The sequence below is a fragment of the Psittacula echo genome, assembly GCF_963264785.1.
Source record: "Psittacula echo genome assembly, chromosome: 27".
Taxonomy (NCBI): domain Eukaryota; kingdom Metazoa; phylum Chordata; class Aves; order Psittaciformes; family Psittacidae; genus Psittacula; species Psittacula echo.
This window is the reverse complement of record NC_137762.1, coordinates 1210101-1236932: the sequence shown is the minus strand read 5'-3', so window position 1 is coordinate 1236932 and position 26832 is coordinate 1210101. Positions and strand designations below refer to the sequence as shown.

Here is a 26832-nt window from a genome sequence, read left to right as displayed (position 1 = left end):
GGGACGTCCCCGTGAGTGACGTCACGGCCCGACGGGGCGGCACAAGGGGCGGGCGAGGGAAGACGGAAACGGGGGTGCGGGGGGGGGGATCCCCATTCTACCAACTTGGGGGGGTTTCCCCGTGCACCCCCCCCTTTTCACACTCACCCCCCCTTGCACACTCACTCTTGCACACTTGCCCTCCCCTTCCGTGTTTCCCCCCCGGAAATCCCCGGTGCCGCCTCATTTCATGACGTGGGGCCTCATCCCATGGGGGGTTCCTTGTGGGGGGGTCCCCATGACGTGTGTGTGTCCCCACCCCGGCACTAGGTCTCTATCGTGGCTCCTGAGCCCCAGAGCAGGGGCTGGATGCTCCCTGTTAGAGAGCTCTTGTGGCTCTGAAGGGCTCCGGGGAGACCTTAGGGCAGCTCCGGTGTCTAAAGGGGCGACAAGATACCTGGAGAGGGGCTTTGGACAAGGGGTGGAGGGGCAGGACAAGGGGAATGGCTTTAACCTGCCGGAGGGAAGAGTCAGATGGAATATTGGGAAGAAGATCCCGCCCAGCCCAACCCATTCCGGGATCCTTCGTCCTGCGGTCGGACTCTAGGACCCAGCGGGGCCGGGTGTCAGCGCCGAACCGAAGCGGCGTCGGACCTGGTTGAAGCCCGCGGTGCCTCCCCAGGCTGGTTCGTGCGGGAAGGTCGGACCTGATTGAAACCCCCGCCTTGATTCGACCTCGTCCGACCCCGTGCTATATCAAGCGTTCTATAGAAACCCACCCAAAATGACCCAAACTTGCTGCAATGACCCAAATCCAGCTCAAATTGCCCCAAAACCCACCTGAAAACTGGCTCTCAGAGTGCAAACGTCCGGCCCATGCTCCCACAGCGCAGTGAGCTCCGCAACGGTGCCAGCACTATGGCAGTCTGCCCTCTGTTTGCCACCTAAAAGCTCATCTTCTTCCTGCTTCTCTGTTAAACGCTCTCTTGCTCTTCTTAGTTATCTTTCAGCCCTTTGATGGCAATCATAGAGCAGAGAGAAAACAATTCATTAACTCGGTTATCAATACACACAAGATATGGCTTTGTCTTCCCAACTCCATGAGCTTTGCTAAATGCATTCTGTGTAACTTGGGCAGCTTTGCTGTGTCACTCTTTGCAGTGTAACCACTAGCACTTAATTGCATTTAATAGCGTTTAATTACTCTGCCCCAGGTGAGCCCTAATAGAGGGAAAGGAGGGCTTAAAAAGTCCCTGATAAAGGCTGTTCTGCTGTGATCACACTGGGGTGTTTTGGTGAGCGATGAGAGTCCTCCTGTCCCATGAGCTGCCTCCTCCCTCTAGTGGCAATAAACCGGATGCAACATCAGCATCAGCGGCACTGTTTGACCGCTTCATTAACAAGCCCCGTTGTGACACCTTCATACCTCCACCTTGTGGCATCTGGAGAAAGGGAGCAGTGGGAATGACTCCGTGTGAAGCAGTTGGATGTGTCTGGAGCTCCCAATAGAGACGTTTCTGATGAAACTCCCGGCTTTTAAGAGACCTTTTGCGGTGTGATCTAGATTGGAGGGAGAGCAGAAAGTGCTGAGTTTAAGCATAGGTAAAACAATGGGTTCTAAGGTCTGGTAACACTGTTCTGCAGTGGAGATGAGATGTCTGCCATCTGATTTAACCACTTATCTCCGTGTTTCCTGTTTGGAAGCGTTAGAGGTTGAGCACCTTTCTCTTAGCCCCTTGCTTGTTTGCATCTTCTGTTCCCTTTCTTTCCTCTGCCCCAAAGTGTGGCTCACAGACCTTTTGCCAAAAGTAGGTCCAACAGGAATGATCTGCAGCCACAAAGCTCCACCTTGGAGAACGTCTTCCCATTCCCTTTTCATGGACAATGGTGGTTGTTACTGCATCCCTGCACGTTCCCTATAGGCACTACGTCGGGCTGCACGAGAGGCAGGATGGGTGCGCTCTTACTCCCTCTTCCCTGGTCTGCTTTGGTAAGAGTGTTATCGCTACTCACCCTCTTGAACTGGCCTATTTATTCCTTTAAGCACCTTGCTTAAAGATCCCTTATACAAACTGTACTAACACCCTCGGGGCCCCAGGATGTCCTTGAAGTATTTCTGGTGCCAAGGTGCCCCGCACTTCCCGGCAGCTCCAGGGTGTCCTACTTGGAAGCTCCGATGCGCTCCTGTGCTTCCAGCACGGAAGGTCCAGCTTGGACTGAAAACGACTCGGGACGCAGAGCTTCCTGCAGCGGTTTGATGTGCGTTTTGGTGCTTTCCATGAGTTATGGCCTGAGGTATAACAACGTAGGCATAAATTCTGGGTATAAAGGAAGGGTGCTCAGTCATTGGGAGTTTTAGCTTATCCTGACACTATATAAAGAAGGGGCTGGCCGACACCACGTTTCCCTCTTGCTCTGTTGATAGCTCTTGTCTTGGATCACTCTGTGGTTTGGTTATGGGACTTTGGTGCTTATTTCCGCATGGACACTCCTCAGGCTGTGCCTAAGCAAAGCCGGGAGCCCCAGAGCTCGGGGATGACCGATCCAGAGCTCCGGAACGAGGAACGGGTGCGATTTTCTACGGGCACCGCGGTGCTGAAGCTGGGACCCGTGGTTCCGCTGGTCCCACGGAGGGATCCCGGCGCGCTCCCGCGCCGCACCGGGGAGCGCGGGAGAGGGCGGTATTTCCCGCGCGCGGGAGTTGCGGCGCGCCCCCTGCCGGCCGGCGGCGGCGGTGCGGGGGCCGGCCCCGCGCTGGAGGAAGGCGGAGGTGAGGCGGGAGGAGGGGGGGGCAGCGCCGAGCACCGCACCAAGATGGCGACACCCGCAGTTCCTCCTGCAGCTCCCGCACCGCCGCAGTCCGGCAGCGCCGCGCGGGAGACGCGTTAGTGCAGCGGCCGCGGTAAGTCCCGGCCCCGGTGCGGGGCCCCCCCGCAGCCCCTTGCCCCCCGCATCCTTGTGATCCGGTTGGGTTTAATCCCGCAACGCGCGCTCTGCCCCCCCCACCCCGGGCGGGGGCTTTGCCGCAGAGCGCTCGGCTCGCACGGGGAGCGGTCCCCGGTGCAGCCGGAGCCGGCCAAGGGATGAGGAGCCCCCGCCTCACCCAGCCCCTAACGCGGCTCCTTGCAGCGGGGGCGCCGCCGCTTTGCCCCTCTCCGCCCTTCGCTCGCCGCGTTCCGGGAGCGGGGACCCGGGTGTCCCCGCATCCAGCATCGCCCTCCCGGCTCCGTGCGGCGCCCCGGTGGGGGGCAAGGTCCTCACCCTTAGCCCAATTCGGAGGCCTGAGCCCCTATGGGGGAAGCTGCCTCCGAATGCGGCCTCCGCTCAGCAGCCCCTCGGCTTGGGGGACACGCACAGAGTCCCCCCATCCCTGTGCCCACCCTCGGCCTTGGAGCAGAGGGAGCTCCGCTTGGACCATCCCGTCCATCGCTGCATCCCGGGGACCGGCGGGGCCCTTCTGGAGGCCCCCAAATTGGGGCTGTGCTCTTTGTCTGCATTGTGGGGAGGGATAACCGGAGTTCTCTCGCTATCCCTGCCCCCCCCAGCCCTAGCTGCAGCGCTGGTACAGCCCTCCGCCCCCCCACCTCCTCAGCATCCCGCTGCGAGGGAGGGGGAGAAGTTGGAGGATGGAGTTTTTGGGGTGCATGGGGCGGCGTTGAGGCTCCAGCCTGACCCAGATGTTGGCAGCTTGGTTCGTGCTCCCGCTTCCTTCCCTTGTGGGGGCTGAATTGAGGCTTTTCCCTGCCTGGGCAGCGGGAATGGCTCATTCGGAAGCTTTTCCCGTTAAAAATCTGGGTGTTTCATTCCCTTCCCCCCCCCCCCATCCATCCTGCCCAGCCAATGTGGGGGTGGGGAAGCTGGAATTCTGCTCCATGGCGGTGGCTGCGGATGATCCGGGATGGAGCCTCCAAGTGCGAGGGATGAGGGATATGTGTGAGCAGGGCACGGGTGCGTGAGGGCAGCTTGGTCCTGGGAAGCCGCTGGCTTTCCATGTGCTGGGAATGGTCCTGGAGGGGGTCGGTTTGGGGGGTGCTGGTTGTGATGCTGCTGCTGTAGACACGTATCCCGGGACACTGCAGCATTGCACCCAGTGGGAACCCATGACCCGTATGTCCTCGTTTCACACCGGTGTTCCTGCAGCCCCCCGTGGCCTTCAGAGGGGGCACAAAGCGTTCCGGCCGTGATTCCCTCCTGGCTTGGGAGGGAGGAGGCCTGGGAATGCTCTGCCGGAGATGCGCTGCTTTTCCGGCGTTCCCAATGGATGCTCTCCTGGAGAGCGCCCATGGCAGAGTGTGAGGGGCAGCCTTGGGGTGGCGATGGTGCCGTGGGGAGCTCTTCCTCTGCCTGCAGCCCCATCTTTCCATCTGGGAATGTTGTGTGCGGTGGATGGGAAGTGCCAGGAGCAGGAACCGAATGGGCACCGTTCCGGGTGCCATTTTCCATACTAGTTCCTTGTAAGGCCTCTGGGAATCTGGTTGTGGTCACCCTCTGTGGTGTGTGTGTGGAGAGCTCCCATCCTTAGCTCCAGTGGGGTTTGAATACAGCACCCGCCAAGGGGGCTCTGAAGGGGCTACTTGACCCCTTCTGACGTGTCCCAACTCTCCTATGGTGTCATGCATCCCATGTGCAAGAGCCTGGACCTATTGCAAAGCATTTACCCGGTTATATAAGCTCCTATGGGTGGCTTGGACCAGGATCCCGGTGTCGATGCTGCACAAGTACAATGATGTGGGTATTTTGCCATCAGCGGTGGGAATGTGGGTTTCTAATGACCTGACGGGAGAGTGATCACACGTTGCCACACATTGAGTGTGGATGGAGTTTCCTTCGCAGCTAAAAGGAGGTGAAACAAGGCAGAAATAAAAGGCAGTGAGGATGGGAGGGACGGGATCACCTCCTCCTGGTTGCTTCTTGCTGGCTCATGAAACCAGGCTCCCACGTTAGCAATTGATGCTCCCTCTGGTTCAATGAGTGGGGAGCTGCTGGCCCCGGGACGTGCCGGGCTCACCCGGGCACATGATTCCCATTCACTATCGATCCAAGCCATTGACATCAACAGAGGCACCAGCATCAGTCATTTACTGCTGTGCTCATAGGGCTGGGTTCAAGGCAGGGGGAAGAGGATGCAGGGAAGCACAGGGAGGAGATGGCTTGTGCTGGTGGTGGGGGGAAGGTCACCGCTGGTCATCTGGATCCAGTGGGATTCGGAAGTAAATCAGTGCTTGGGACTTGCCCCTTATGCCCTGTTACTGCAGTGCTGTGTAGCTGGAGGGTGAGCGGTGGTTTGCTGCTGAGGTGCATTAAAGCCCCTCCTTGAGATCAGCTCAGCTCCAGACTGGCCTTTAACACCCCTGCCTTAGGAAGGAGAGGAAATAGTGTTGTAAAGTTGGAGTTGGGAAGCAATTTCTGGCATTGGGATTGGAGGGAGGATACTTGAAAGTCTTTCGTGAAGGAGCCTGGTGTTATCCTTGGGGATACCTCATCCTTAGGCCGGTTGTGACCAACCTGAGTGATTTAATGCGATTGAAGCGATGCAGTGTGAGATGCATTTCACCTGCATGGGAAGGTACCCTGGGAACATGAGGTGAAGCAGCAAACGCCGCTGTTCCAATGGTGTTTCCAGCAGGAGATGAACCCATCCAGTGGGATCAGGAGCAGGATGGTAACGCTTAGACCACGAGGGGGGATTTCTTCACCTCCTCTTTGTATTTATCCCATTTGTGGCCCTACCATTTGAGTGCTCCACAAGGGTCACCTGGAATAAGTTACCTTGCCCCTGTCCTGTGGGTCTGAATGGATGGAGCAAGGAGGTAGATTTGCGTTAGCAGGAATAACGTGACCCCAGGGCTTTCCTAAGGGAAAGAGCTCTTGTGAAGGATTCCTTGTCCATGGACCATTTGCTTTGGGTTGAAGGCAGGAGGATTCCAAAGGGCTGCTCCTCCACGCTGTGATTTCCTTCCTGCCCCAGCCCTGCATGTTCCAATCAGGGCCATGTGTGTCTGGGTGGGTTATATAAAGCTGCATCTAGAAGGGTTCTCTCTCAAAGACGTGCTGAGAGTGACTGAACCTTGCAAGTGAATGGAAGGAGAAATGTCTTAAAGCAGAGATATTGCCTCAAAACCGTGGTTTTAATTTATTGTCACAATCAGCTTGAATAATTGATCAGAATAGCTCCGAATGTATTGAATGGGCTGCTGGGAACTGTTAGGAAATACAATTAAGTCTTAGCAATTGGGCACCTCAATGCAGCATCCTCTTTCCTGGTGTAAAATCAGTGGGAAACGTCAGTGTCAATGTGCAGTTATGCAGTTCTCCATCTGAATGGATGGAGGTGCAGTTGGAGATGTGGGATGCAGTTATCCATCACTCCAGCACAAAACCTCTACCTGATGGTAAGTCTTTGTCTCAGTTTTCCAACCCTTTTTCTCCTTAGAGGTTGAAGATTCCCACTGGGAAAGTGCCTAAGTAAATCCCAGCCTTTATTCTTCCCAAGTCCTGTATATCCCATCCTCAGTGATAGAATGAAGCTGGCTTTCTGGTTTACAGCAGCTTGCCATGACCCCATGGGCTTCCATAGGCCACGTGTGCCATGTGGAAGTGCCTATTGATGAAGAGGAGGATGAGCTACAGCCCTTCTAGAACCTGAGATCTCCAGGATGAAGGTCGTTCAATAGGTGTTCATTCAGTCAGCATGTGGATAAGGACTGATTCTAGTCAAGGTCTTTCAAGTGGCCTGGTTTGAGTTGGAAAGGACCTTAAAGCTCATCCAGTTCCATGGGCAGGGACCCCTTCCACTGGAGCAGCTTGCTCCGACCTGGCCTTGAGTGCTGCCAGGGATGGGGCAGCTTCTCCACTCAACCCATTCCGTGTCCCAGCACCCTCACAGGGAAGAGCTTCCTCCTAAGATCCCATCTCGGTCTCCCCTCTGGCAGGTTAAACCCATCACCCCTTGTCCTGTCCCTGCATCCCTTGTCCAAAGCCCCTCTTCAGCTTTCCTGTAGGCCCCTTTATGGTATTGAATTCATTATTTCATTCCCATCCTTTCTGTTTACATCCTGATTTTGTCCATTATCCTAATGTGGGATAACTTACCGGGAGGTGAGGACAGACAAGAACTGAAAGGCCCAGGTCACTGTTACCTATTGCTGTTAAACAAGCAGCAGCCCTACGAGCAGATACCAAAGCAGTTGCTGGTTGTCTGCACCATGTGTGAACACGATGAGGAGCATGGGGCAGCCCTGGTCCCTCAGGGTAAATCACAGCATCTCTTACTGGATGGATGCACAGGGTCTGGTACAAACCCGCCCTGCTCTGCAGCTGGGTACCAGGGGGATGCTTGTTGGCTTTGGGTTGGTTCTTTAAATGGCCACGTAGCACAGGAGGTGCTTGCTTCCCATTGCTGGTTGTGTCATTGGCCACAGAGCCCAGGCACATCATTTCTGCCTTCATTTTCCCCCTTTTCTTGGTGCTGTGTCCCTGAGCTACTTTGGTTTCTAAATTCAGGCCTTACATATTTATCTGTGCCATTCAATTAGACCACATCCCCAACGCTGCTCTGTAGTTTCACAGGATGTGGGAAATTTGGTAATTAAATGCATGCAAATGCTGCAAGAATAGAAGAAATTAATTTTCCTTAATATCAGCTGGTTATTCCGTGATGATTCCAGAGATAACGTGACCAAGAGGCTGGCTTTTCCCTCCCCTTCTTCCCACCTTTTTTGAGCCTTTCTTGTTACTACTCCAGAAGAACCTGGTTGAGTTCCTATCAATAGAATCCAAGCTGTGTACTTACATAGGAGCTGTCCTTAAGGATTTTGTGGTTGGAGTTCCACGTGTGTTGGAACACTTGAGGGTGAAGCAGAGCCCTCCCAGTGTGTGAATGGCAACGTCCGAGCTGGAGAGAAGGAGGCACAAATACCACTTGGAAGGATGCTTTGCACCAGGTGTGGCTTTGGAAGTACCCCAGATTCCATGTTAAAGGCAGGGATCTCCAGGTTTTCCGTTATAAACTGAGTTTATTCGCTGCAATCCATGGGAAGCTGTGGCTTTTGGTTTCAGAGGCTGGATAAAGCCTGTTCCAGCTCAGACTCCCAGAGCTTGCCTCTGTTCCTGTGATGTCTGTGGCTTGTGTGAGCCCTTCCCACATGGACACAGAGGCCTCCTCAATGCTGAAACTGGGATTTTAACCCTTTGGTCCCCTAGCGCAGTTATTAGGGAATTTGGAAGTCTCTTTCAGATTGCAAATCTTCAGTGCCTGTTTTGATGCTCTGTGTGCGTTACCTTGGGAGATCTGTCTTTATCCCTTACTTAAGGGACCTTGTCCCACACTGGACCCTTTCCACCCCATCCACTCACCCTCACCGCTGCCTTCCCTTCCCTCTTGAATCCGTTGCCACTTTGGTGCTGGAGTTCCTCCCTGGAGTGCCAAAGCCGTGTCAGGGCTGGGTTGTCTTCCAGCCTGCAGCACTGCAGTGCTGTTGCATCAGTGCAGGGCTCCTGTCATTCCTCTCTTGGCTTGCTCCTGGAGTGGGAAAAGAGGTCCCCATGGCTCAGGAATTCGATGTGTTCCTGCTTGCTGAAGGGAGCAGAGTGCTCCCGGTAGTGTCAAAGCCTTTGCAGGATGGAAGCTCTTCCTTGTCATCATGAAGGGCTCCATCACGGTGCATCTGATGCAGAGACCCTGGCTCCAGCCTGCACATTGGAGAAATGGGATTGTCAGGAATGACTGCTGATGGGAGTCTTGTCAAACGATTGCATGCTTAGGGCTTGAGATGAATAGAAACCCTCATTGTTATACATGTGTATATATATGTGTGTGTGTGTGAATGAAAGGGTGGGATTTGGCTTCCCATAGGAGAGATGTGGTGCGCTCGGAGGAGGAAGAGGTGAACCCACTGAGGTCTTGAACCTAAAGAAGTGTGCAGAGCACTCCCCATCACACTCATAGAGCCATGGAACGGGTTGGGATGAAGGGACCTGAAAGCTCATCCAGTTCCATGGACAGGGCCACCTTCCACTAAAGCAGCTTGCTCCAAGCCCCATCCAACCTGGCCCTGAACAGGGATGGGGCAGCCACATCCTGTGCCAGTGTCCCACCACCTTCACAGGGAAGAGCTTCGTCCCATTCCAGGGCTGAAGTCATGAAGGCAACTTCTCAACTGCAATAATACCTGATGGGACACGAGGGAGCTCAGTGTGTTCCATGCATGGTGGCTGCAGAACACTGGCTTTGATACGGTTGCTTTGCAGAATAGTTCCACAGGCTGGTTTGGGTTGGGAAGGACCTTAAGATCATCCAGTTCCAACCCATTACACGGGCAGGGAAGAGTGGGACATATCCCACTATGTCAGAAGTAGGATAGAGAATAGAATAGACTTTGTGGTCAGGAGATACCCAAAGTGGGTTGGAGATCCAGGGCTGTGCGATGCTTCTGCTTGGGCTGTACAACCAGGGGCAGGGATGGGTAAGGATGGGGAGGGATGGGTAAGGATGGGTACGGATGGGTAAGGATGGGTACGGATGGGTACGGATGGGTACGGATGGGTACGGATGGGTAAGGATGGGTACGGATGGGTAAGGATGGGTACGGATGGGTAAGGATGGGTACGGATGGGTAAGGATGGGGAGGGATGGGTAAGGATGGGGAGGGATGGGTAAGGATGGGGAGGGACGGGCCCGTTCTCCCAGTGTCCATCACTTGGTCCATGGGGTGAGGACCGGAAGCCCGGAGCTGCTCCGTGTCCTTGCCGTGCCTGACCTCGTTGTGCCTTTGCTCCCCTGCAGAGCTGACCTGTCCGGGTGCAACAGAGCAAAAGAAGCTGCTGCAGGATGAAAAGATGGCAGCGAAGCTGCTCGCACCACCAGGCCCCGAGAGCTTCAAACCCTTCACGCCGGAGTCTCTGGCCAACATCGAGAAGCACATCGCCGAGCTGAAGAAGAAGCAGCGCTCCAAGCAGGACAGCAGCCACCGGGATGACGACGAAGACAGCAAACCCAAACCCAACAGTGACCTCGAGGCGGGGAAGAACTTGCCTTTCATCTACGGGGACATCCCAAAAGGCCTGGTTGCTGTACCCCTGGAGGACTTTGACCCTTATTATATGACCCAGAAAGTGAGTCGGAAGAAGGAAGGCACTAAACTGCCTTTTGCTTTAGGGGATGGGTATGGTGTAAGGAGAAGACAAAGAGCAGAGTCTGTGGTTGGGGCTGCTTGTGTTCCGTGTTTTTCTTTGGGGTTTAATAGGGATGCTATGGTCCTGCTTGGATGGAGCTGGGGGAACCAGGGCTGGCAACTGAATACAGCTAAAGTTGTGCTGAGGTGCCAATGTTAACGTAAGGGCAAGAAGAAGGGGTAATGGTTTTAAGTGTGTGTTTGATTTACTCGCATGGAATTTGATGGTTATGAAGCAATGAGGACTGAAACCCCAATGGGGTTAACTGCCTTTCGTCGCCATCAGTTTGATTTCAAACATATTTAATGTCTATGGCACTAAGCAGGAGGCATTTAAGGGTGCCTAGATGCAGTAAGGGATGGAGTGATGGTGTGAGGAAAGGGGTGAGTAAGCAAACACCGTGCTGGAAATGAAGGGGAAGGATCTTCTATGGGGAAAGATGGAAGAGCACGGGCACTGATTTTCTTAGAAGGCCAAAGGGCTTAAACCTGGGGCTCTCTTTTACTGCTTTGTGCCTTGTTTCTTTGCTAGAGATTGAGTTTGAGTGAGCAGAGATGGTTACCCCCTATAACTCAGGCTTAGCAGTGCCGATGGAGAGCCTGGATGTGACCCCTGGTGTGATGTGACCACTCCAAACTGGAGTTGTCGTGGACAGCAAGGCTTTGTGTTGGCCTTGTCGCACCCAACCAAAGCCATTGGGTGGTAGAGGATGCTGCTGCAGATCCAAGCAGGAGTGGTTGGTACCCATGTGCCTGCATGGACACAACATCTGTGGGAGGCTTGAGCTCCTTCAGGCTGTAGTAGCAGAGTGCTGGAGGGCTGTGGGCACTGGTGGGTGTCTTGGGGTCCACCACAAGCAGGAGGCGAGGGGACCCGAGCAGCTCTCAGCATCCTCCCAACACAACGCTCGGAAGAAATCCTTCGTTTTTAGGGAAAACCAAGCTCCATTCCCAATCCCAGAGCTTCTGCTTGCTCCAGTGTCCCTGTGTGCGGAGCTGCAGCTGCTGCAGATGGAGGGGAGCATTGTGGAGATGGGAGACGGAGCTCAGAGAGCTTTGCTCTTCCCGTGGACACCAGAACTGGCTCAGTTCCTTTCGCATGCTCTTGAGTGCGGGGATGGCTTCAGGCTGCGCTGCTGCTTTGCTGCTCCAAGCAGTGACTTCCCACCAGGCCTTTGGTTTTGAAGGCCATTGAAAACAGCCCTTCGGAATCATCGGGCCTCGCGGAGCTGCTGGGATCACGGGAAGTTTTCCACGAGTTTTCTTGGTTTTCCTTTACAGCAGCAGCACACAGGGAGGAGCAAATCGGCTCCTGGCTTTGCCTTGCAGGAGGACGCAGTGATCTTGGGTTTGCCGCGGGAGCTGAAACTGCATCCTCCTGGAGAAGCTGAGCATTCCAGTGGCCTCTTAACTGATAGTGAAAGGAGAAACAGCGCGACCTAGAAACACGGCCGTGGCGCAGGGACTCAGAATTCCCAGCCCTGCAAGGCTTTTGGCCAAGCTGCTTCCCTTTTCCCTGCTGTTTCGTGTAGCAAAGTGGGAGTGATGCCTTGTAGGAGCATCAGCAGAGGCCCTTTGCTCACAGGTAGCGGGGTTTGGGGGTAATTCAGCTCCTTTTTGTCTTTGTGAGAGAAAATATTTGTGATTCTTTGGTTTACAAATAGGAAGTCCAATTCCTGTGGAAACCAACCCATGAATTTCCCTGTTCATGTGCAAGCCAAACTCAGGCTGCCTCGGATGTGGGAGCATCCGTAGCAATGAAGGCAAGGCAGATGCTTGCCTTAGTCTGCAGTGATTGCTTAAGCAAGAGGTAGGATCTGGTCCATACTGGACCATTATTAATCTTTCTATTTCCTGAATGTTTTCCCATCTTTTAGACCTCTTTTCTCTTCCATTTATGGCCTTGGTTATCACTCCCACTGAACACCCTGTTCTTTTCCATTGGATGTGACCTCTGCCGCGTTGTGGTCCTTAAGTAACTTCCATTTCACTCAGCAAGAACCTCATAGAGAGGAGGGGAAAGGGCTCAATGCTCCTGCAATGGCTCTGTTTAGGAGGTCCCTGAGTTTTCTGGGAGTTGGGATCATATGGAAGCCCATTGAGTTCAATGGGAAGCCAACCCTGCAGTTGCAGGGGGCTGGCTGTAGCTCCGTGAGCATCCCAGGTCACCTATAGCTTGCAGATGAGCACCTGAGGATCCTTCTAGAGCCTTTGTGCCAATGGAGTGACTTGCAGCTTCATCAAGTCACATGCAGGGATTGGAAATGGGCCCTCGGGTCCGGAATGTCACCTTGGCTCCGTGGCCCTGGGACAATCCTAGGGATGTGAGACACCAGCCTGGGAGAGGCCCGGCTGGCTCTAACGTGTGCTTCTGCAGGGCAAGGTAATAGCCCTGCAAGGTTGCGGGCTTGGCAGAGCAGTGAGGTCATTGAAACAGAGGCAAGGTTTGGGGCCATGTCAAAAATGAGCCTTTTATTCTTATTTCCAAAAGCTTTTCCCGGGTTTTCCTTGTTTAACGGCATTTTCCCTTCCGCTCCATCCCTCTGGTAGGCTTCAAAGGGGCAGGAAAAGCGAGCGTGCCCTTCCTAGGCAAAGAAAGGAGAGCGTCATCCCTGCCAGTCATCTTCTCCAGCCCTTTCTGGGTGTCAGATGTGTAATGGAGACAGGAGGGACCGGTGCTGCCTGCATCCAGCCCCAGGTGCTGCCGTAGCACATCCCACTTCCTGCTGGGATCGGGCTACACGCGTGTGGCACGGAGCAGGAGGCAGGAGAGGCTCTGCTGCAGTCACCTAAATAGCTGCAGCCCACTGGTGCTGAGTGGAAGGCAGGAGAATCATTTCCGCCTCGGAGGCAGCATGAATCCCCTTCCAGAGGCAGATTGCGCTGTCGTTGGCACTGACACCCAGCTCCGCGTCTCCGTGTTCCACATGGAGCCATGTCTATTTTTACAGATCCATCTTTCAGGAATGCTTCAGTTGATGCATTTAAATAAGTGGCAAGGTTTTTTGTTTCCTGTGTTGAAAGGAGGTTAAAACAAGAGCAGAACGTGGCAGATTCTTTCCTTCATAACGAATGGAGGTGAAGAATAAACCAGTTCCCTTTGGAGGGCTGGGATAATAAATGCCAGATACTGTGATTTCTCTATTAGGAATTACACCTCGATGATTTGGGAGCCGGTTTTGCTCCGTTCCCCCCTCCTTCAGCCTCCAGGGTGGCAGAATTCCCTGCGAGAGGAATGTTGAAAATAGCTCTGTTCAAGTAACTTGCTCAGGGTGTCATCGGGAAGGCACCGCGCTCTCCTGCTGAACGCTGAGGCTGAGGCAGCCTTGTTCCCGCTGTAGGAACGCGCTTCCATATGTTCTTGGGCTGCTCAGAAAGCTGTTTTCTCCTGCAAGCTGCTGCCCACTCCTCCTCACTTCCCAGCCGTTGCAGGAAGGCTCAATGTCGAACCTGCAGGCAGGGGTATTTTAAACCTCCCCATCCCTGGGATGCTCTTTGCCATCGCTTCGCTCATGCTCCCCAGCACAGCCTCCATGCGCTGTTTGGCGATGGGTTTAGGGATGCCTTCTCTTGGGTGATCTCTCTGTAAGAGAACGGGTTCGAAGGTTGCTGTGAAGCCAACTTTAACCTGAAGTGGACAGAGAACCTTCAATGACCAATGGAGGCTTTGGGAAGTTCGGGCTTCCCCCCTTGCTCCGGCTCTCACCTTCCTCTGGGTTTCGAGCTTTGCCTCAGCAGATCTTCAAAGGGCTTAAGGATGTTCTTGGCCCTGGACCAGCAAACATCTTAAGAGCACGCAGCCATTTTGCAAGGGAGTTTTAACGTCAGCAGCAGAAAGACAAAGCGAAGAGAGGGGGTTCGGGTGCCAAAAGCTCCTTGGCTTTTGTGCTTTCCTTTCTCTTGACAAGGCCAAGCAGAGATTTACCCAGCTTTTAGAGGATGCAGAGGAACCGGAGCGGAATCGATTGGAGCACTGGGATGGGCAGCAGCTTCTTTGTGCTGAGGTTGTATGAGAGGCCCTGTTGTGATGGGCTTTAGAGGTGGGAGTCATCTCAACAAGCATCATGGGCTAAAAAGGGGAAGATGGGAAGACCATGGAAGAGGAAACGAGGAGCTGCCGTATGTGTGGTCATGTAATAGGTGAAGGACCAAGCAGAATGTTCATGCAATTGTGCGATGAAGCAGCTTATATTACAGCAGGGAATGTCAGATGTGTGAAACAGCCGTTGAAAACGTTTGTTCCCATGTAATCCTCCAGCATTCCAGGGCAAACAGGCTCTGCCCCTCCATGTAGAGCAGTTCCCATCCACCCTCCCACCTGAGCATCGCTCCCGTTGGGCAGGTCGAAAGGCTTTGGGTGGGTTTCCATCCGAAGCATGGACCTGTGTCTCCATGTGAAGAACAGGGTTACTTGTGGCTTGCTGAGCAAAGCACAGGGCTCCTCCTCTGGGATCTTTCCCAAGTGGAAATGGAGGCGTTGTGGAGCTGAGCTGCTGCATGGTCCAGCTCGCTTTGTGCCCTGATTTCATTGCTTAAAAGGTGTGGCAGAGCTCAGTGTTGAGGTGCTTGACACAACTGAAGCCCAGGAGCATCCCTGTGTGATGGGTATCCTGCTCCAAAGCAAAGGGCACAGGAAATGAGGGGATATCCATGGTCTGTGAGTGCTGGGAAGTTTGCAGGAGCCGGAGCTGGTTCCTAACATCGGGTGTCCCTCGACCACTCCGTAACCTACACTTGTGAAGAGCTTGGAGCATCTTGTTCCATGCCAAGGTAATCTGGTCATTAATTCTTGATGCTGCAATTGCAGAGCTGGCTTCAGAGTGCTTTGGCTGGGGGATGCATTAGTGGTTCTGCTAACGAAGGTTTCACACGCGGCGCCGAACCGCAATCTGATTTTGATTTCCTTTGCTGCTCCGTGGGCTCATTTAGCCCAAAATGAGCTAAACCCCCCCTCGTTTCCCTTTGCTAGGAGGGAAATGACAAATTCCCTAAGAGCCACTCTCCTGGGGAAGCCTTGGCAGGGAGCTCTCGTGGGATCCCTCCTGTTGGGAGGCTCCGGGCTGTGCCGAAGGGTGGGCTGGATTTGTTTCTGCCCCTGCCGTGCTCTTGGCCTTCATCCTGCCCTGCTGCAGCATCCCGGAGGCGATGTACAACGGGGAAGGCTTTTCAGTACACACAAGCTGCCTTTGCTCCTTCCAGTCGAGTGGAAGGTGCATTGGGAATGCTGGTATTAAGCAGCCCCAGTTCTAATTCTGCCTCTCCACATGGCTGCTTTGGTTGTCTCCGTACTCATGTTGCTGGTGGGGAGATGGAGCAGCAGGTCTGGGTTTGAAGGCTGGAGATGGGGTCAATTCTGCCTCACGTTTACATCACTCATTTCTCCATAAAGCGATAGACCTTTATATAATATAAGTAAGGATAAAGTAATAAACCTGAACATCTCACTCATTAAAGGCAGGGAGAGCACGATTATGGCTGGAGTTGATGCACCAGTATGGAATGTGTTCATATTCCCAGTGATAGGTGTCTGACCTGTATCTGGTGGTGGGGACGTGTTCTCATTGCTTACCTGCTTCCTTGCAGGTGCGATGCTGTCCTGTTTGGTGCTTGGGAAGGAGAATTGAGCTGCATGAACCCTGTGCCTTAAAGGTGGTTTTGTGCCCTGGGCAGTGGCATAAAGCTGGGGTTCAGTTCTTCTGCTGAATTTGTGGTCCTGTTGCTTTGGGAGATAGGGATAATGGTGCGTGAGGAAAACGGGTGGTCTTGGATGGGAGGTTTGGCTTCTGCTGTGGAAGCGGATGGGTTGGAGCAGAACCGCTCGTGTTGCGCTGGTAGGGATGTTTCACCCTAATGGGAACTTCATAAAGGAGATGGTGCTTTAAGAAAGGCAGCAAATGCTATTTTTGTACCGGGGATAATGAACGCTTTGATTTTCCTGCATTAACTCTCTCTTTCTCTTTCTCTCTTTGTTTCTCTGCAGACCTTTGTAGTACTAAACAGAGGGAAAACACTCTTCCGATTTAGTGCCACACCTGCCTTGTACATTTTAAGTCCTTTTAATCTGTTTAGAAGAATAGCTATTAAAATTTTGATACATTCATATCCTTTTGATTGCTATTTCTGCCTTGCTATGGGCACTGAACCAGCCTCTTGCTGCTTGTCCTAGTGCTCAGTTCCGAGGGTGGGGATGGGTTCGTGTTGTGCATGTGGCCTCAGAGCATCCAAGCAAGTCACCGCCTTCATTTTCCCTGCTATTTGCACCTATCTGTGTCCATGCGTTGTGCACAGACATCAATAAGTGTTGGAACAACTGTGATTTATGCTTTACATGAGGAGGAGTTGAGCTTTAGCTCCTGACGTGCTTCAAGAGCCAAGGGTTCCTTGTATGGAATGAGACGCTGACCGATTCCTTGCTCTTTCGGCATCTCAAACATCCCTCTAATGGCAAGGCTATTCCAGAATGCTCCCCAGCAAGGCTTCAGACAGCTTAGGAATAGATAGGGAAGAGATGGGAAACGTCATCTGCATGTGTTAGTAGGAGAGGGGGGAGGAAGAAGGTGGGATATTGAAGGAGCTGCTTCCCTGGTTATTTATTCATAGAAAGTGGCTCCGAAATGGAATTCCTGTGTTGGGTTAGAGGCTTCTCTGTACTCCCTTCCTGCATCTCATACAAAGAAAAAGCTTTTCCATCTTCCCAAAGTCCATTTGGGATCTGAGGCTGGGAACGTTTTCTTTGGCTTCTGTGGATGTTCTGGGATGCAGCTGGGAGATGCAGCTCTGTCAGGTTGATGCTGGCAAGTGGGTCTTGAGCCGGGAGCTGAGATCCATTGAGTCTGCTTCAACAGATTGGGAAGTCCAACAGCTTGGATCCGACCCGTTCTGCTGATAATTCCATAGTTAATGTGCACTCAGGCTCCTAACGCAGAGATGGAGCTGTGCTTGCAGTGCTCCTCACCAGATCCGGAACACACACAGGGAGCAGGGGTGTTTGGGAAGATCCCTAAGATCTCCCCCAAGCTGACTCATGGGTGTCCATGGATTGCAATGCTGCTTTCCAGTTGGATATATTACTGATGCTTCTGGATAGAGGGAATTATCTGGGGAGACACTGCCATTTAGGCATGCCATTTGGGAATTGCTAAGACATGCCAGAGAACAGGAAATGAATTGCATGGTGCCATGAAAACACTGTTTATGTATAGGCACCCCAGGCTTGTGTCCCATGAGCATCCTGGCTCTTCTCTGTAGTCCCCCTAGACTGGGAATGGTTGAGTTTCATTGCAGTAAGTGATGCTGAGGGAGCCATAAGCTGATGTAAGGAGCCACACTGGTGTCCCATTGATCCTTGACTTTGGTCTACAGTATTTAGCATGATCATTATGTGCACTATTTTGACCAACTGTGTATTCATGACTTTTAGTAACCCACCCGAATGGTCCAAGAATGTGGAGTAAGTAAAAGCTTCTTCTATTCTAGTAACAAACCTGGTCCTCCCGTCAACCCAGCATCTTTTCCACCTGCTTTGCTTAGACCCCAGTGGTTGGACCTCCTCTTTTGTCACCACTGAAATGGTGTTTCAACCCCCTTCCTCCTGCAGGTACACGTTCACTGGCATTTATACGTTTGAATCCCTTGTGAAGATCATTGCGAGAGGGTTCTGTATAGACGGCTTTACTTTCCTGCGGGACCCATGGAACTGGCTGGATTTCAGCGTCATCATGATGGCGTAAGTTGTGTTTTCAGCTTAACTCCAGCTGTTTGTGGCATGGGGGAGGGAGGGGACGGGGGCGAAGGGGGAAGGAAACACTAAGGAAAACTTGAGTGCATCCCCAAAGGTTCATCCTGTCAAGGGGAAAGCTTTGCCTGGCGTGGAGCCGCAGACCTAAACCGCAGCTCCACAGAGTCAGGGATGCTGCAAAGGACGTGTTGAAACCTGCCTTTAGGAATAAAAGGCTTCAGGATAGTCCCTGGCATTTTAGGTGCTCCCGTGCCTGAGTGGCCGCTTGTCCTCTTCAGCAGAGCACTCAGAGCCAAACATCCCATCTCCATCTCCTCGCGTGGTCAAAGGTCCCAGGCTGTGATTTAAGGTTGAGTAATGATTAACCCCTTTCCAATGAGCTGGGAAAGGAGACGCTTTCTTTTCCTTCCTCATTCTCTCCTCTTGTGCCAGCTCAGCTTACATTGATTATGGGGATTCATGGGGATGGCTGGAAGCTGCACCAGGAGATGCTCGCTAGAGTTTCCCTGCGTTGATGGTTGCTTTGGCTCAGTAGGAAAACCCTGTGGATGGCCCTGGTGGTCTGAGGCTCTCATGGAAGAGAACGTTCCATCCCCTTTTACAGCTGGTAGTGGGGTATTGCATGTGCGCATGTTTGGGCTCCCGTAGTTGACAGCAGGGAAAGCTCAGGAGCCTTTAGTCATAGAAAATACCTTTTTTGGGCTGGATTCTGCCCCCAAAGCTGTCGATTTCCCAGAGTTTCCACTCTTTTCTCCATGCCTTTTAGTTTGTAATTAAACCACATGGGACGAGTGGCTCGTGGTGCACAAAAGCACATAACCAGTCACTCCCTGAGCCTTTAGTTTCCCTTGGGAAGAGGTGAGGATCTCCTGTGCGCAGTGTGATCGTGTGGGGGAAGCTCCCAGTGCCGTGCACACGCTGAATGCAGCCTCTGCACTGGGTGTTGCCTTTGTTTCTGTAGAGGTGAACAAGGAGCAGCTTTAAATGCATTGGTCTTAAACGTGAGAGCTCCCCCTGATCTGACTCCGTAGCCTCCTCGTTGCCGTTATTGCCAATAGCCTTCAAATCCAATCTCTTTCTGTGTCAGGGGCTGGAACAAGCTTATGTGTTATTTAAATCCCACTAAAGGGGGTCTGAGTTCTATGAAGCACCCGGAGGAGCCTCAAATATTGAGCATTTCTTTGCCTTTTCGTGCCCTGTTTCTCCCCAGACAGCACAGAGGGAATAGTCTGTTCTGAGTCAGCAAATATAACCCTGTTACCCTTGCTCTAAGGGTAACATCTTATCCTAAGGGTAGCATAAGGGTATAGATAAGGTATATAGATATGGGTATATAGGTATGTAGGTAAGGAGTATAGATACAGGCTAGATAAGGGTAGCATCTTATGCTCTGTGTATCTCAGGTTTATCCCTTTGTAAAAGGGGGATAAGCCTACCTGTGCCTCACCCACAGGCAGTGAAGCATAAAGGGTGAGACTGAAGGATGCTCCTCAAAGCGGCAGACGCTGATGCTTTCTGATAAACACAAAGTGAAGCAAGTACACTTGAAAGCACTGAAGTGAGGCAATGCTGCCAAATCCCCTCCCAGCTTTAAGCTTTCCAATGCCCTTCTCCTATAGAGATAGCACTAAATCCTCAAGGCCTGTATAGGTGAGGCTGCAGGTACTGCCCCATCCGCCTGGACGAGCCGCTTGCAGCGTGGAGAGCCTTGAGGCGCGCTCTCCCTTTGCAATGCCCCATTCGAAAGCCCTTGCAATGCTTGTTTCCTACGACGGGAGCTAAAAAGCGACCCCAACGGTGCCATTAACTCTGGTTTAATTCTGCAGGTATATAACAGAGTTTGTAAACCTAGGCAATGTTTCAGCTCTGCGCACTTTCAGGGTTCTGAGAGCTTTGAAAACTATATCTGTTATCCCAGGTAAGGCGGCCTCCGCTCGGTGTTAGCTGTTGGGTGCAGGCCCCCTGTGAGTGCTGTATGGCTTTGTCTGTAGTAGGTGTTCTTCTTTGCGGGGTGTGTGTATTGTGCTGGTGTTTCCTGTGTGTGACCTCCCTCATTGCAGATATGTCACAGAGTTTGTGGACCTGGGGAATGTCTCAGCCTTGAGAACTTTCAGAGTTCTCCGAGCTTTGAAAACTATCTCTGTTATTCCAGGTGAGAACCGTGCAGCATCCAAAGCGGGGCCCTTTTCCGCACCTCCCCTCCCGTCCTGCATCGCTTCTTGCTCAAAGGCGCTGGGATGTGTCTGATGGGCTTTGCAGTCTGCATCAATGGAGTCGTTGGGGATTGAGGCTTCTGGGACTTCAAATTTGGGGGGGGGGAGAAGTCTGCTCTTCCCGTTCTTTATCCCTTTATCTGCTCTCTGCCTAAGGTTTAGTTCAGGATGGCTGGAGAGTGGGGATATCCTTCCTCCTTAGGATGAAGAGTTTCCTGCTCAGGAAGTCACCCCATCATGGCCACTGTTTCTAGAACTGTTCTAAAGCCTAACCCTAAAACCTAAACCCGAAACCTGTTCTTGTTCCTAAGAATAAGCTGAGAGCAAAATCCAGCAAACTTAAAACGTGCCGGCATGAGCTTGGATTCAGATGGGATCTGGGGCAGGTAATGGCAATAAGCTTCCCTCCCCGACCTGTCTCACCCCATAGAACCGCTTGGTGAGTTCTGCTCTTCTATTGCTTTGTTTCCTAATGCAATAACTGATGATGGTTCTTTGCTTTCTCAGCCTCCACTTGCCAGAAAAGAGACCGGGATTGTAGGGGCCCATCACTCTTGTCCCCATTCCAGACTGCTAAACCCATCAGATGTACATGGCTGTTGTGCATGATGTTCTTAAGTGGCATCTGCTTCCCTTGCACCCAATGAGAGTATGCGAGAGTATGTTCTTCCTTAGCATTCCTTAATGTTTGCCAGCGTTAAAGAGCACAGGGTACGTGGGGAATTGCTGTTAGCAGCGCACTCGGGGGATCTGAAGTGCGGTTGTGGTTCTGTCAGCCTGCTGCGGGTATTAACTGCCTTGCTCAAGGAACAGCATTGATGTTAAGATAAGTTCTATGTGTGGTTTGCTTTCAGAATGGTAGCAAAGTGAAACCCATGCAGCTTTAATGAGCTGGGTGCTAAGCATGCCTTGTCTTCCCATGGAAAGGAGCAGGACAGTTCCGTTCAGGATCATTCCCTCCATCCTACTCGAAACCAATGGAGTTTTCCTTTTATTTCAAATGACAGCAAGGGAAGGGGGAGCTGAGCCCTTCCTAAGTGCAGTGCAGCCACGTGTTCTACTACAGGCTTGATTTATGGGGTTCCCCTTCTTCAGCACATGGAATGGGGATTGTAACACTGGGGTTACAATGAGTGTTAACCACATCTTCTATCTGTAACTGGGATTATCCTCAGTGTGGTTTACAGGCAAGATATTCCATGCAGGCAGAGGGTCTGCTTGGATTCCTGTGACAGGAGCAGACTGTGGCACCTATGAGCTAAAGCATCACATTGCTGCTGTGGCTTGGTAGAACATATTGAACTCTGGTGTTCTAAAGAGATTTGGTCATTGGCATAAATGAATTGGGATTTCAGTTGTCTGATGCCATCAGTCTCCAGTGCCTGTGACATTCAATAGGACCCAGAGGTGATGCGGATCTGCAGAACACGAAGGCCGTTGCTTCCGCTGGGAGCTGCTGGAGTTGTGTTTGTCCTGTGACTGGACTGGGAACACTCCTGCTGCCAACTGAGCATCGTGGTTGCAAGCCCCTTTCTCCTCCTGTGCCTATGAGAGAGCAGCACACAAAGCAGAGCCCCGGTTGCTGCTGTAAATGCCTGCATGGTGCATATTTGAGCGCTGGAGATGAGCATGCAAACTGGTGTTGGAATGGGTATTTGTCTGCCAGAACTAACAGCAAAAACCTGCTTGGTGCTGGAGGAGGGCTTTGGCACTGCTTGAAAACACTGGAGATTGGAATGAAAGACGTTTAAAACACTATTCCTCCATAAGAATTCCTGTTGAAGCTTGGTGTTCCTGATCCAGATCAAACCTCTGTTGGCATAGAAAGGGTTCTTGTCAAAGGTTTGCTGCCGAATGCCAGAGACTTGGATCTGCCTGGCCCCCAATTCAGCCTCCTTCACTGCTCCGTTCCAAATGCAAGATTAACATCAGAGAAGCTGCTTAAATACTCTATGGTCTCTGCATCCAGAGTTCTTGCTTGTTGAGCTCTGTCTCCTGAAGCCTTCGTCCGTGTTCTTCCCTCACTTCATGGATGGTTCCTCTTCCAGACCAGCCTGGTTTGCCAGGATTCTTGACTTAGGCCTGAGCTTCCTTTTATTACTGAGCCATTCATGAGCTTTTGGAGCTATTCATGAGCCTGATGGCCTTGGTAGAACCCAAAGAGCCAGTGCTGAGGGTGAAACCCTGCCCCATCAAATGCCATCACCTAAGTGAAGGATGTGGCTCCTGCAAGGGAAGGGGACGGTGCTGAAACACTTGGGTTAAGCAGCAGAAACTGAAGATGGGGAAAGTATTGGCTCTTTGTCTGGTGTTTTAGCTTGTGCCAGGCTTAAACAGAGCTCAACGTGTCCATGGAGAGCTTTGTAGCAGCGTGTCTTTAATCCAACACCTTGGTTTAGACGAGCCCTTGCTTTCACGGCAGGGCCTCCTGAGGATGCTTTGCATCCTCTGCTGCAAGGCTCAGATGTGCTCAGGGAGGAACGTTTGTTCTAACAATTGCCAGTTCACCGCTGACACCAGGGAGCTTGGGCCATCCATCACCCCTCTTGCACCGAGTGGGGCGAGCTGGTGGCTCCCGGGGACCGGCTGGTTCCTAGCAAGCCTCTTTTGCCACCGCGCCGTGGTTGTGAGGGGCCGTGAGGATGGGATTTCTCCCTGTCTCCTGCAGGAGTCATTTCTAGTCTTGTGTTCTCCCCTGCAGGCTTGAAGACCATCGTGGGTGCCCTCATCCAGTCTGTGAAGAAGCTGTCGGATGTCATGATCTTGACGGTGTTTTGTCTCAGTGTCTTCGCTCTCATCGGCCTGCAGCTCTTTATGGGCAATTTGAGGAACAAGTGTGTGATCTGGCCCATCAATGTCAATGAGACATTCCTGGATAACGGCTCGAGGGGCTTTGACTGGGAGGAATACACCAACAATGTGTGTAGGTATCTCTGGGCAGTCCCTTTGCTCAGCTCTATTTCAGTAGAGCCCTGGCTTCGTTAGGGTGTTTCTGGTCGGGTTCGTCTGAGTGGGGCAGTTGGGGCTGCAGAGGGGTTTGAGGTGTTGCTGTGTGTTGAGCTCTCTCCTCCCTCTGTGTGCACTCGGAATCTTCTCTTTTTGTCTCCTTCAGCTAATTTTTACGTCATTCCCGGTGCCCCTGACCCTTTGCTCTGTGGTAACAGCTCGGATGCAGGGTGAGTGATGGGCTTTAAGAGGAGACTCTACTTACCATTGATGGCAAAGCCTTTGGGATGGTTCCTGCTGCTTCCTTTGTTGGTCCTGGTGTTATTCCACATGTCAAGTATTTCACATTTCTCAAGCTAACTGCATTCATCCATTGTTACTACATGACTAATAGGATGTAAGCTGACATGTTTCGTGTCGGGAGGCAGGTCTGTGTCTAGTGATGATGACTTAGTGGCATTATTTCCCTGGGAATCCAATTGGAATCATCACGGGGTTCAGCAATGGAAACCTCCCTATTGCTATTGCCTCCAGCTGGGTTTTCACCCAGGCCTCTATAGGGCAAAAGCTGCTCCTGTCAGAGTGAAGAGCCTCCCGTTGCCACATCTCGTTTCCGTAGGCCAAGAATTCCAGAAGTCCATTCTCCTCGTCTGCTCTTCTTGCCTGACGTGGAAAGCAAAGTGCATGCCATGTGTTGGGAGCATCTCCATAAGCACGAATAACGTGCATGTTCTCACCTTGCTCTATCCCTTTTCCTGCCTTGATGCCCTCACGTGGCTCTTGTGTCCTCCACAGCCAATGTCCGGAGGGTTACACGTGCATGAAGGCAGGCCGGAACCCCAACTACGGTTACACAAGCTTTGATACTTTCAGCTGGGCTTTCCTGGCTTTATTTCGCCTTATGACTCAGGACTTCTGGGAGAACTTGTATCAGTTGGTAAGAACCCTTGGCTTTGCTGTTACACACAATGGGAAGTGGGGACTGACGCAGGGAAGAGCCTGGGGTGACAGGGTCTGGTGTGAGGCATCCCTGCCCATGGAACTGGATGATCTTAGGGTTCTTCCCAACCCAAACCAGTCTGTGGGTCTGTGGTTGGGAGCAGCTCGGCTCTGCTCGCAGGAGGTGCTCTGGAGGGCAGATGTTGCCTGGGTATCTGAGGATGCTTTGGGGACCTCGCTGAAATGGCTTTTGTTCTGTTTGCTGTGGTTTGAAGTGAGCCAAAGCGTTGAGTTTCACGCTGTGCATCCAGATCCCTTCCAGTCTGCAGCCATTGGGTGTTCCCTGCAGAAGAGGGATGTCCCCTTTGGAGGTTCTGCTGATGAATGGGCAGTGGCTTCGTGCTGAGACGTTGAATGTTCAGCACTGCTTGGAAGCATTCAGGTCAAGGAACTCGGGATCGATTCACGTACCCGGTGTCATTCTGAAACTCGCTTTCCCTTTCCTTTCCTCTCCCCTCTCTGCCATTCCCCTCTGTCACAGACCTTGCGAGCAGCAGGAAAAACCTACATGATCTTCTTTGTCTTGGTGATCTTCGTGGGATCCTTCTACCTGGTGAATCTCATTCTGGCTGTGGTGGCTATGGCTTATGAGGAGCAGAACCAGGCCACGCTGGAGGAGGCAGAGCAGAAGGAGGCAGAATTTAAGGCCATGTTAGAACAGCTGAAGAAGCAGCAGGAAGAAGCCCAGGTGAGTGCTTTGATTGTACAGGGGCCTGTTTCGAGGTGTGTTTGCCTCCTGTTGCGGTGTGTAATGAAAGGATGCAGCAGTGCCCTGGCATCCTGTCCTCTGTTGGCTGGGGCTGACATGGAGCACTCTCTTCCCTGCTCCTGCTGGTTTATCCTGCGTTATGTGCAAGCTTATTGTGTTGATTTATACTGGAAAACTCCCTCCTTCTATTAAGGGAAATAGAAATGTTCCCACTTAAGCGTGAGAATATCTTTGCAAGAGAAGTTCATCTTTGATCCTTTCTCAATTGCTTATAAGGGACTGAGAGAGGTTTTACTGCCTGCCAAAGTAGGCTGTAAAAGGTCCTGGCTGCAAGTTCCTTCCAAGAGAAGGAATGAGCATCCCAATCCCACCCCAAAGACTTGTGGTTCCGTGCATGAAGCCACGCTGGGTTTTAAAGCCGAGCTATTAATCACGGTCATCTCTTGCCTACACCCTCAGGCTGCTGCTATGGTCACTTCGGCAGGGACCGTCTCTGAAGATGCTGTGGAGGATGATGGTGGTGGGGTGAGGATGTCTCGGAGCTCTTCGGAGCTTTCCAAGCTCAGTTCCAAGAGTGCCAAGGAGCGCCGGAACAGGAGGAAGAAACGCAAGGACAAGGAGCTGTCGGAAGGGGAGGAGAAGTGTGACACTGAGAAGGTGTTCAAGTCTGAGTCCGAGGATGGCATGAGGAGGAAAGCGTTCAGGCTGCCCGATAACAGGCTGGGAAGGAAGTTTTCCATCATGAACCAGGTAGTTTTCATGTCCTTCCCTAACGTTTGTGCTCGCTTGGAGTCGGGATGATGTTCTAGTTTAGATCCCAGTTGGCATGTCAGTGGGATCTGCCCATCCTCTTAAACCTGCAGCGGATCAGGAGGACGCTTAGAGCCTGGCATAAATGGCTCCTGAGAGCAGGGAATCAAAGCAGATCACTTCTTACCCAAGAGCGAACCACTCTGAAAGCTCAGATCATGGTATCAAACCGGTGATGGTTTGTGTAGACCTGGAGAGGGAGTGAAACCACTTGAGCAGCGCTTGAGAGCACTGCAGGGCTTTGTACCATACTGTTCATTGCCATTCTTTGCCTTCTCTCTCCAGTCTCTCCTCAGCATCCCCGGCTCCCCTTTCCTCTCCCGACACAACAGCAAGAGCAGCATCTTCAGCTACAAAGGGCGATTCCGGGACCCGGGCTCTGAGAACGAGTTTGCTGACGATGAGCACAGCACCGTGGAGGAGAGCGAAGGCAGGAGGGATTCCCTCTTCATCCCCATCCGCGGCCGGGACCGCCGGAGCAGCTACAGCGGCTACAGCGGCTACAGCCAAGGCAGCCGCTCCTCGCGCATCTTCCCCAACCTGCGGCGCAGCGTGAAGCGGAACAGCACGGTGGATTGCAATGGCGTCGTGTCCCTCATCGGGGGCCCCCCCTCCAGCATGCCCGGGGGACGCCTTCTGCCTGAGGTGACCACAGATAAGGCTGCCCATGGCAGTGGAAGGGCAATGAGGGGATAGCGCAGGCAGGGCCGTGTGGTCCCTTCTCCTGCGTGCCGTGAAGCCGGTGGAATGAGCTGGGCAGAGCCTTGGGTGACACGGTCTAGTGGGAGGTGTCCCTGCCCATGGCAGGGGTTGGAACTAGAGGATCTTAAGGTCCTTTCCAACCCAAACCATTCCATGATTCATTCTGTGACCACAGGTTATGAAGCCTGTACTGAATTAATAACTTCCCCCCTCTTCCCTTCCCAAACTCAACAACCAGCCCACCTCCTTTTGCCCCCTGGGAAGAAAAGGCTGGGAATGAAAGGAGTGCCAATAGCAGCCTGTTTGACCTCTGTTCAGCAGCACTTGCTCCCTGTTGTTGTTCTCTTCCCTAGGCAGCACGTTTGTATAATGCTTTGCTTCGGTATTGAGTTCTCTTTCTAGCATGGATGCGGTGGGAGTGATGCATGTGTGAAGGAGAAGTATTACTGAGCAGCTCTTTTGCTCACTCTGTGTCCACGGACATCACTTAGGGAAAGAAGGATAGCAGGAACAGCCACGTTTCTCTCTCTTGGGCACACGTGCCTTATTTCTAGGCCAAGAGTA

General features: G+C 52.5%; 1 protein-coding gene across 1 annotated transcript in view; it reads left to right on the top strand.

The window, feature by feature from the left end:
• Nucleotides 1-2785: 2785 nt before the first annotated feature.
• SCN8A (sodium voltage-gated channel alpha subunit 8) overlaps nucleotides 2786-26832 on the top strand; it is a gene marked incomplete at its 3' end in the record, with an annotated part of 41657 nt that continues 17610 nt past the window's right edge. Inside the window, exons 1-12 of the mRNA XM_080635552.1 lie at nucleotides 2786-2881; nucleotides 9764-10092; nucleotides 16132-16252; nucleotides 17514-17601; nucleotides 17749-17877; nucleotides 19950-20041; nucleotides 22804-23025; nucleotides 23215-23278; nucleotides 23844-23985; nucleotides 24529-24735; nucleotides 25216-25506; nucleotides 25852-26211. Coding sequence (XP_080491678.1) covers nucleotides 9817-10092; nucleotides 16132-16252; nucleotides 17514-17601; nucleotides 17749-17877; nucleotides 19950-20041; nucleotides 22804-23025; nucleotides 23215-23278; nucleotides 23844-23985; nucleotides 24529-24735; nucleotides 25216-25506; nucleotides 25852-26211 — 1992 coding nt within the window. The 5' untranslated portion in view covers nucleotides 2786-2881; nucleotides 9764-9816. The remainder of the gene's footprint in view (nucleotides 2882-9763; nucleotides 10093-16131; nucleotides 16253-17513; nucleotides 17602-17748; nucleotides 17878-19949; nucleotides 20042-22803; nucleotides 23026-23214; nucleotides 23279-23843; nucleotides 23986-24528; nucleotides 24736-25215; nucleotides 25507-25851; nucleotides 26212-26832) is intronic.